The sequence below is a fragment of the Bos grunniens genome, chromosome 17 (genome assembly GCF_055505025.1).
Source record: "Bos grunniens cultivar Pamir isolate PY7600 chromosome 17, Bosgru_T2T1.0, whole genome shotgun sequence".
Classification (NCBI taxonomy): Eukaryota; Metazoa; Chordata; class Mammalia; order Artiodactyla; family Bovidae; genus Bos; species Bos grunniens.
The window spans coordinates 11,769,371-11,780,560 of NC_141181.1; the positions used below are offsets into that span (position 1 = coordinate 11,769,371).

At 40.0% G+C, this 11,190-nt stretch overlaps 1 protein-coding gene across 1 annotated transcript in view; it reads left to right on the forward strand.

The window, feature by feature from the left end:
• TTC29 (tetratricopeptide repeat domain 29) overlaps positions 1-10,940 on the forward strand; it is a 279,515-nt gene extending 268,575 nt beyond the window's left edge. The window contains exons 12-13 of the mRNA XM_086346476.1: positions 10,168-10,237; positions 10,781-10,940. Of these exons, the coding sequence (XP_086202602.1) occupies positions 10,168-10,237; positions 10,781-10,805 (95 nt within the window). The 3' untranslated portion in view covers positions 10,806-10,940. The remainder of the gene's footprint in view (positions 1-10,167; positions 10,238-10,780) is intronic.
• The last annotated feature ends 250 nt before the right edge of the window (positions 10,941-11,190 follow it).

Below are 11,190 nucleotides of genomic sequence, written 5' to 3' on the forward strand. Positions count from 1 at the left end.
TTCTTTCTCTCACACACACAAAATCCATTCTCACACTTTGCTGTGTATCCCAGGAGACTGACTTCAGACTGCATCTCACAATTTCATTGCCTTCTGTGTTCCTAGTTTGGATTAATCCAAAGGAGTCTTCAGCCAGGGAATAGAGGTTATGTGGTGAAAAAGGTCAAGAGTTATGCACTTACCCCTGACTTCAGCTCAGTTCTGACATCCGTGACACCACAGCCACTGCTTCCAGGCTCGGTTGGGTGAGCCCTGTTCTAAACTTTCATCCCTCACTCCCGAGTCCAATAACTTCCTCCTCTTCCCTTTTACTCTTGGCCTGGGGAAGATAATGGCATAGCATCCTTCCACTGCCAGTCACTGAGTGCCTCAGCATCCTTTGTTGTTCAAGTTCTGCTCTTATCTCTCTCTCTCTTCTTTTTAATTTATTTTAATTGGAGGATAACTACAGTATTGTGATTGTTTTTGCCATATATCAACATGAATCAACCATAGGCATACATAAGTCCCCTCCCTCCTGAACCCCCTCCCGCCTCCCTCCACCCCCAGCCCTCCAAGTTGTCACAAAGCACTGGCTTTGGGTGCCCTGTGTGATATAACCAACTTCCCCTGGATATTTTACATGTGGTAATGTGTATGTTTCAATGCTATTCTCTCAAAGCATCCCACCTCTCCTTCCACTGAGTCCAAAAGTGTTCTTTGTGTCTCCTTTGCTGCCCTGCATATAGGATCATCGGTACCACCTTTCTAGATTCCATCAGTTCAGTTCAGTTCAGTTCAGTCGCTCAGTCGTGTCCGACTCTTTGCGACCCCATGAATCGCAGCACGCCAGGCCTCCCTGTCCATCACCAACTCCTAGAGTTCACTCAGACTCACGTCCATCGAGTCAGTGATGCCATCCAGCCATCTCATCCTCTGTCGTCCCCTTCTCCTCCTGCCCCCAATCCCTCCCAGTTAATACGTGATATTTGTCTTGTTCTGACTTACTTCAGAACTCTGTATAACAGGTTCTAAGTTCATCCACCTCATTAGAACTGACTCAAATACATTTCTTTTTACAGCTGAGTAATATTCCACTGTGTATATATACCACAGCTTCCTTCCTTATCCGTTCATCTGCCGATGGACATCTAGGTTGCTTCCATGTCCTGTCTATTGTAAACAGTGCTGCAGTGAACACTGGGGTACCTGTGTATTTTTCAGTTCTGGTTTCCTCTGAGTATATGCCCAGTAGTGGAATTTCTGGTAGTTTTATTTCTAGTCTTTTTAAGGAATCCCCATACTGTTCTCCTGGAGTAGGAAATGGCAACCCACTCCAGTATTCTTGCCTGGAGAATCCCAGGGACAGAGGAGCCTGGGGGGCTGCCGTCTGTGGGGTCGCACAGAGTCAGACACGACTGACGCACTTGAGCAGCAGCAGCAGCGGCACACTGTTCTCCACAGTGGTTGTATCAGTTTGCGTTCCCACCACCAGTGTAAGAGGGTTCCCTTTTCTCCACACCTTCTTCAGCATTTAATGCCCTTGTCTCTTAATGGCCCCTTCATTAATGTCCAGAATCCCAGTTGAATGTGCCATCTGCTTCCTCCTGACTGATACCCACTCTTCCTCCATTGTGAGTATCAAGTGAGGTGGCTAAAGGCAAGTGAGTACAAGGAATATTAGGAAGCTTCCCCTTGGTGAAGAGTTCAGTCGATGAGAGAACAGTGCTAATGAGGCCATAATGTGTGTCTGGCTGCGCTCCAGGCTCACAGGCTGTATCTCTGACCAGCCATTTTACACACCATCAGTTACAAGAAGGACCATGCCCAAAAGGACATGTCTGTGCCAACCTATCACCACTCCTGGGAATAATAATTCAGAGATGAGCCATTCAGTTGAGATAGCTTCAAAATCATCTTGGTTCCCAAAGGAAAGCTTTTGTAATATGATTCTAGTGAAAATTGTACATAGGTTATTTTAAATAATAAAACCATCCCCATCAATATCTTTGTCCAAGATCTAATTTCATTTTGTTACTTAATCTGTAGCTCATTCCTAATGACATAGGTTAAAAGTCAAGTTTATTAAAATATGCTCTATATTGGCAATTGGACTCAGGATTATAAGTATATATATATTCAACTCACTTCTTTAAAATTTTTCTACTGTTGTGATTAACTGAATGAAATGATATAATGCTGTCTAGAAGATAAGCAGTTAAATTTTAATTCATTTATTTAAAGTGATTTTTTTGATTATCAAGTGTGAATGACAAATTTCAGTGTATATACTCTGTTCTCAGTACAGTTACCTTTTAAAACCACATTGTAATAGGCCATTGTTGATGTACTACTGTATTAATGTTGATGTACTGGGCTTAATTCCATGGTGTTAATTCTATATGATCTGAATACATGGGGCAGGGATAGTGACTTCTCCATTTTTTGGAAATCAGTTTCTGAGACTCTCTACTCTCGGCATGATAAAGAGCTATTTCTACTAAAATTGAATCTATGGCTTTAAGTAAATTGTGCTGTGATGCAAAAGTAAAATATAAGCTCCTCATTAACAATGTCATAATGCTACAATCACCCAGAAGATACGAGCAGTTTTCATACATGGTATTTATTCTTAATCATTTTCATAAAACACAATCTGAATTTTATTTTTTAACAAAACCCTTTGAGACATTTTGATAAGGTCAACAGAAAGCACAGTCTTTTAACATGAGGTGATCAACTTTTTGCCAATAGCAGGACCAGCAGACCTAATGGAGTAATAGCTGCAGGGTCCAGCTAAATATAATATACGAACGTAATCAACCTCTATGATGACTATTCAGAAGTAATCCCTTTAGCTTTGAACTGCAACACATATTTCAACAAGGCAAAAACCTTATGAAGAAATTCTCTGCAGACCACACTGATACAATACAGCCTTCATATCCTGCTCGATGTGTTTGCTGCTTATAGTGAGTTTTAAATTTAAGGTAATGACTGCTGTATATTCATGTGAGCATACAACAATACTTTTGATTTGTTGTGGAAAGGTTGAATCCATTACCAGGGGTCTAGTCTATAAACTCTGACACAACCTTTACATATGAGTTATTATTTACCCTTTTCTAGTAAGGCCACTAAGATGTTTTGCATGACAAAATGATAAAATTTCATTCACCTTTTCAGCCACAGAACTACCAGGTAACATCTTTTCCATTTCAATTTATACTCACTTCCAGATAGCATTTTTAAAATCTCATTTGTGTATCATACTGTATTATATGAAAATTATATGCCATTGTCTTCGTGTAAAGGAATGGGATTGTAGGTTTATTGCAATTCAGCATTGTTGACTTATTCTATTGCTCTTTGGTACAAGGTTAAGCTAAAAGCTAGTGAAATCAGATCCTTTTCTTGCCCACTTATGGGAATCTATGCTTTGAGAGTCTTTGGCTCAGATGATAAAGAATCTGCGTGCAATGCAGGAAGACCCAGTTTTGATTCCTGGGTGGGGTAGATCCTATGGAGAAGGGAACGGCAACCCACTCCAGTATTGTCTCCTGGGGAATTCCAGGGACAGAGGAGCCTGGCGGGCTACAATCCATGGGGTCTCAAAGAGTTGGACACAACTAACACTTTCACTATTACTAACAAGGAGATACCTGTTTCTGTTGAAATGGTAAGTAGTGTAAGCAAACACCACAGTCTCAAGTTTGCACTGTTTCTGGTCTCCCTTGCTAGAGTGATATGGGTCCTAATCTTCCAGCTTCCTTGAATGCCTACAGGTCAAACATCTCAAATCATACCTTAAGTCAAACCTACAGCAGGAAAACTAGGTTAGGAACCAAATTGAGTGCTTTTGCAAGATGGAACCAAGAGTCAACCGTCCCATGATTCTCACCTTATTGCAAGTGAACAGAAATCTCTGAACACCTGAATAACTTCAAAAGTTCCTTTATGTAAGGTAACCTTTGTTAAGGTTTCCTACTACAGTGGAAAAAAAAGATGTCCCTTTCAACATAGGGGACTGGAATGCAAAAGTAGGAAGTCAAGAGATACCTGAAGTAACAGGCAAGTTTGGTCTTAGAGTACAGAAATAAACAGGGCAAAAGTTAACAGAATTTTGCCAACAGAACACACTGATCATAGCAAACACCCTTTTCCTACAATACAAGAAATGACTCTACACAAGGATATCACCAGATGGTCAATACTGAAATCAGATTGATTATATTCTTTGTAACAAAGATGGAGAAGCTCTATACAGTCAACAAAAACAAGACCAGGAGCTGACTGTGGCTCAGATCATGAACTCCTTAAATTGAAGAAAGTGGACTATTAGACTCCTCAGGTGTGACCTAAATTAAATCCCTTCTGATTATCCAGTGGGAATGACAAATAGATTCAAGAGATTAGATCTGATAGAGTGCCTGAAGAACTATGGATGGAGGTTCATTATACAGGAGGCCATGATCAAAACCATCCCAAGAAAAATAAATACAAAAAGGCAAAATGGTTGTCTGAGGAGGCATTACAAATAGCTGAGAAAAGAAAATAAGAAAAGGCAAAGGAGAAAAGGAAAGATATATCTATCTGCATGCAGAATTCCAAGGAATAGCAAGCAGAAATTAAAAAAAAAAAAAAGGTCTTCCTAAGTGAACAATGCAAAGAGATAGAGGAAAACAACAGAATGGGAAAGACTAGAGATCTCTTCAAGAAAGTTACAGATACCAAGGGAACATCCCACGCAAAGATGGGAACAATAAAGGACAAAAATGGTATGCGCCTAATAGAAGCAGAGGATATTAAGAAGAGGTGGCAAGAATACACAGAAGAACTATACAAAAAAGATCTTAATGACCCAGATAACCACGATGGTATGATCACTCACCTAGAGCCAAACATCCTGGAGTACAAAGTCAAATAGGCCTTAGGAAGCATCACTAAGAACAAAGCTAGTGGAGGTGATGGAATTCCAGTTGAGCTATTTCAAATCCTGAAAGATGATGCTGTGAAAGTGCTGCACTCAATATGCCAGCAAATTTGGAAAACTCAGCAGTGGCCACAGGACTGGAAAAGGTCAGTTTTCATTCCAATCCCAAAGAAAGGCAATGCCAAGGAATGTTCAAACTACCACACAATTGCACTCATCTCACACACTAGCAAAGTAATGCTCAAAATTTTCCAAGCTAGGCTTCAACAGTACTTGAACTGAGAACTTCCAGTTGTTCAAGCTGGATTTAGAAAAGGCAGAGGAACCAGAGATCAAATCACCAACATCTGTTGGGCCATAGAAAAAAACAAAAAATTTCCAGAAAGACATCTGCTTCATGGACTATGCTAAAGCCTTTGTGTGGATCACAGCAAACTGTAGAAAATTCTAAAAGAGATGGGAATACCAGACCTGCCTCCTGAGAAACTTGTATGCAGGTCAAGAAGCAGCAGTTAGAACTGGTCATGAAACAACAGACCGGTTTCAAATTGGGAAAGGAGTACAACAAGGCTGTACATTGTCACCCTGCTTGTTTAATGTATATGCAGAGTACATCATGCAAAATGCTGGGCTGGATGAAGTGCAAGCTGGAATCAAGATTCCCAGGAGAAATAGCAATAACCTCAGATATGCAGATGACACCATCCTAATGGCAAAAAGTGAAGAGGAACTAAAGAGCCTCTTGATGAAAGTGAAAGAGGAGAGTGAAAAAGCTGGCTTAAAACTCAGCATTCAAAAAACAATGATCATGGTATCTGGTCCCATCACTTCATGGCAAACAGATGGGGAAACAATGGAAATAGTGACAGACTTATTTTCTTGGGCTCCAAAATCTCTGCAGATGGTGACTGCAGCCATAAAATTAAAAGATGCTTGCTTCTTGGAAAAAAAGTTATGACCAACCTAAGCAGTGTAACCAACCAAAATCAGAGACATTACTTTGCCAGCAAAGGTCTGTATAGTCAAAGCTATAGTTTTTCCAGTAGTCATGTGTGGATGTGAGTTTTGGATCATAAAGAAGGCTGAGCACTAAAGAGTTGATGCTTTTGAGCTGTGGTGTTGGTGAAGACTTTTGAGAGTCCGTTGGACTACAAGAGATCAAACCAGTCAATCCTCAAGGAAATCAATCTTGAATATTTATTGGAAGCACTGATGGTTAAGCTGGAGCTCCAATACTTTGACCACCTGATGTGAAGAGCTGACTTATTAGCAAAGACCCTGAAACTGTGAAAGACTGAAGGCAGGAAGAAAAGGGGATGACAGGGGACAAGATGGTTGGATGGCATCACCAACTCGATGGACATGGGTTTGAGCAAGCTCCAAGAGATGATGAAGGACCAGGAAGCCTGGTGCGCTGCAGTCCCTAGGGTCAGAAAGAGTTGGACATGACTGACTGAAGAACAACAACACAGCAAGTGTAAATGCCTTTTATTTAAACCAGAAATTGTGACCCAAGTTGAGTAAAAGAAAAGCTGTAGATACAGTTATTCTTCTCAGAGAATCTACTTGAAAATATTTCACAATAAAAATCACCTTGGCTCAACACCTGGGAAATGAATGTTAAACAATTATTTGAGACCAGCCAGGTATAATTTCAAAGTTGGAAAGTCCAGGAACAATTTCTCCAGTTTAAGAAATATTGTTAAAAAAAAAAAAAAAGAAATATTGTTACACCCTGCCAAACCAAAGGGAATGCTGAATTGAAGACATTAGATAGTATAAAATAGGCATTAGGATGTCTGGATGGTTCTCTATATTGTAATGCATTGAAAATATTCAACTGAGAAGCCCAAGGTAGTTCTTTACTTCAAAGAGTGATGGAATATATTAGTTAAAGTAAAGGCTAAGCTTCTATTACAAAAAGTCCCAAAGGTACAGTAGCTTAAGTGTATGGAAGTTTGTTTCTTCCCTAATCCTGAAGTGAGCTGTCTACATTTACAAGGTAGTCCCACAGGCATTCAGAAGGTCATGACCTTCTGTCTTATTGCTCCACCATCCTCCAGGGCAGGGTTTCTCAATATTGCACTATTAAAATTTTGAGCTGAATAATTTTTTTGTTGGGGAGAATGGTATGTCTGTCATGAGCGTTGTAAGATATTTAGCAGCATCCTTGGTCTCTACCCACTAGATGCCAATTGCACTTCCACCTACCAATTTTAACAACAAAAATATCTGCAGATGTTTCCCAACCTTCTCTGTGGAGAAAAGTCATCCAGTTGAGAACCACTGACTTGGATGTCATTATCATCTGCATGGTCGGAACCAAATCATAATTTTCCATGTTCAAGATTGAGGAAATGGAAAGTTTAAGGAGAAATGAATGCCATTGCCTAATGCTCAGACCCAAAAGCAGTATGTATCATTCTGTCCACACTCATTGATGAGAACTTATTCATGTGCCTTCAACCAAATCTGTATATGCTGATGGGGAAGATTTAGGAGAGTACAAAAAACACTGATAAGTGAAAGACAGAAGGAATTACTGGAGCCATGTCTTGTGTATTCAAGAGAGAATGAGATCTAGTAAAGAAGTAGAGGGGTTGGCCTTAGATAGGAGCATGGGGACATGAAACACGCAGAGCAGAATTAAGAGAATAACTCTGGGCACAGAGCTTGTAGAAGCTTTTTCCTACTATGTTTTATTTCCTCTATGAAAATGGAAAATAAATCATCAGATGAGAATTATGATGCATATGGAGAGTTGTAGGTTTTGGAAAATGGAAAAAAAAAAGAGTAAATAAGTCATCTAGGAAAGTGGAAGAATGAATGGACTTGCTGCTGCTGCTAAGTCGCTTCAGTCGTGTCTGACTCTGTGTGACCTCATAGACGGCAGCCCACCAGGCTCCCCCGTCCCTGGGATTCTCCAGGCAAGAACACTGGAGTGGGTGCCATTTCCTTCTCCAATGATGAGTGGACTTAGGAATGTTTAATAGGATGGCCTGAACATATTAATGACATGACACGCATGCAGCCTCAGTCATGTCCAACTCTTTGAGACCCCATGGACTTTAGCCTACCAGGCTCCTTTGTCCATGGAATTCTCCAAGCAAGAACACTGGACTGAGTTGCCATTTTCTACTCCTGGGGATCTCCCCAATCCAGGGATTGAGTCTGCATATCAAGCATCTCCTGTATTGGCAGGCAGATTCTTTACCACTATGCTACCTGGGAAGCCTTGAAGGGTTCCCCCTAATGTCTGTGACCATGAATTTAAAATGAGACCCACTTGTATGTTTTTCCAGCTGAACCTTATGCTTCAGGACAGGAATAGGCAGCATGTTGGATTTTCCTAGGGTTATAGTTTTGTCAAGTGAGTACAACAAAGTGAGAAAAGGTTAAGGAAGTCAGCGTTTATGCAAGAGGGTGAATGACCATGGAATTTGAACAGTTCAAAGAAGGGAAAGAGGAAATCAAACAGAGAGAACAATGAAAAGATGATAGAACTGGAAATCCCAGTAGGGTTGAAGAACTGCTGGTGGTGGGGTCATAGAGGGAGTGATCTAGAAAGGATAAAAGCTGGTAGTCAGCTAGTTGAACACAGGTAACTGAGGGGGCCTGTACTGATGAAGTCTCAGAGTGCGCACGGGAACTGGTGGCTGCAGTAAGGTAAAGACAGCCTGAAAGAACAGAGCTCAAGGAATTGAGATCCAGGGCAAAAGAGCCTTCTACATGAACATTTAAGTTGCTAAATTAAGAAAGTAGTCGGAAAGTGACAATAAGCCAGTGATCCAATGAACTGAGAATACTGCAGTCGCAGTGGATCACAACAATAGTTGAGTATGTAACTGAAGACGTGGATTTCAGGAAGAGAAGACGGGAAGGCAAGTGCCCTGAAAGAGAATAATAGGGAGGAGGACACCTGCCCATCTCCAAGTCCAATACTAAGAGGACCAAGGGAAAGAAAAAAGGGTTACTGGGCTGGCAGTATCCTCAGAGGACAGCCAGGTTTCTGTCAGAGCAAGAAAGGAAAAGAAATTTCACAAAATAAAGTGAGAATACAGTGGAAATATTTCAGGAGTTGTGGTAAGTGAGAGACAGACACCAAATATGAAATGTGCCAAACCTTATGAAAAGTAGAATGCAGGAAATGAAGAGGGACATGGACACCTGTCATCAGCAAGGATAAAGAGCATCTTATTAGATACATCCCAGTGCATTCAAGTCAAAAGTGGAAGGGCAGATAAGAAGGTTAAGTAACAAATTAGTGTTATCTATTCATGTCTAAGTTTCCTAAGTCTTATTATTTGGGTGCTTTATATAGGTCTCTAAATTAATTGTCCTTCTCAGTTTTTGTTTAACGAGTCATCTGATCCTCAAACAGTGGCTATTCTGGTTGCTGTTTCATATATCACTAGAATTCTGTGGGTTAGGAATTCCAATATGGCTTGGCTAGACATCAGTTGAGGTTACCTAGTGATGACACTCAACTGACAGATGGGTGGATTTGCTACTGACTGGAGCTTTGGTAGGATGGTTAGAAGGTCATCTGGGACTATCAACTGGAGCATCTATACATGGCCTTGCAGGACAGCAATCTCAGGGTGGTAGGATTTCTTATATGGCAACTGGCTTCCTCCAAAGCAAGAATCCTAAGAGAATCAAACGGAAGCAGCATAGCTTTTTCTGATTTAGCTTCAGAACTCAGGCAGTCACTTCCTCCACATGCTACTGATTACAAAAGAGTCCTAAGCCTAGCTCAGTTTCAGCAGGAGGGAAATTGGATTCTGTCTCTTGAAGGGGGAATGCCAAGGTCATACTTCTAAGGAACATGCAGAGTGGGAGATATCATTGTGGCCATCTTTGACCAATATTATCTGCCCTGGTAACACAAGTGATACATAACAGCTTTGTCTATATAACATTACATTACACACAGTTGATAAGAGTAAGAGTTGTTGTTGTCTTATGTTAATCCCTCAGTGTGTCCAGTTCTTTGCCACCCCATGGATTGTAGCCCACCAAGCTCCTCTGTCCAAGGGATTCTCCAAGCAAGAATACTGGAATGGGTTGCCATTCTCTTCTCCAGGAGATCTTCATAACCCAGAGATCAAACCTGGGTCTCCTGCATTGCAGGCAGTTTCTTCACTGTCTGAGACACCAGATACCCCTGAAAAGGGATTTCCAGGTTCAAACTCGAAAGAACTGAAAACTGTATTTGAGATAAAACATTAAATGTATACATGTTTTTTCTTTAGGAGAGTCTAGAAGATCCACAATGGAAAGTTTATATCACACCTCAGAGTTTTCGGAAGAGGAATCCAGTGGGTATGATAAATGAAGTTAAACTTTCTATTAAGTATCCACATTATACAAGATACTAAATATTAATACAATGTAATTCTCCAAACACACATAAAAAGTAACTTCATCTAACACTTGATAAGTCATAGATAATACTGAAACACAGTATTTTAAAAAAAAATCACAAATGTACTTTACATAAGGTTAAGTACTTTTAATCTTTTCAGCTATGTCTAAAAATTACAGAATACAAAATGCAGTCAATCCTTGAACAACATGGAGGTCAGGGGTGCTAACCCTCCTCCACACAGTGGAAAGTATCCATATAACCTATAGTCAGCCCTTCATATACTTGTTTCCTCCATATCCTCAGCTCTGCATCTGCAGATTCAACCAGCCACCAATTGTATATAGTACTACAGTGCTTTACTGTTGAAAAAAGTCTGCGTATAAGTGGACTCCCAAAGTTCAAACTCATGTTGTTCAAGGTCAGTTGTAATGTGGCAAGTGTGTGTGTGTGTGTTTTTAACTTTCTAGCCCAATATAAAATTTCATAATTTATTTCAGATTTTCAGGTAATCAAAAAAAATGACACTTAAACCAGCTTTTGATTCAGCAACAAAGGAAGAAGAAATTTACCGTACCACCTCAGTCTTCAGTACCTGTTACAGGAGTATGGTACAGATAATACAGATAGAGTTGTAATAAAGATAGGGTTATAACAAAACTATGACTATGTTTTCATTGGAATTTGTATTACAATTTGCTACCGATTTAGTCTAAAACATTTAAATTCTTGAAAAATAAATTTATCTCAAGTGCTTAGGAATACCAATAATTATCCATAAGCTAAATTGTAAAATTTTCCTCTTATCCATTATTCTACAAGAAACAGTGCTACTTTAGAATTGAAATTTGGTTGTGTCTAATGAGAAAATCATTTTAAGCTTAAGGAAATCTATGCTGAATAAAGGTGG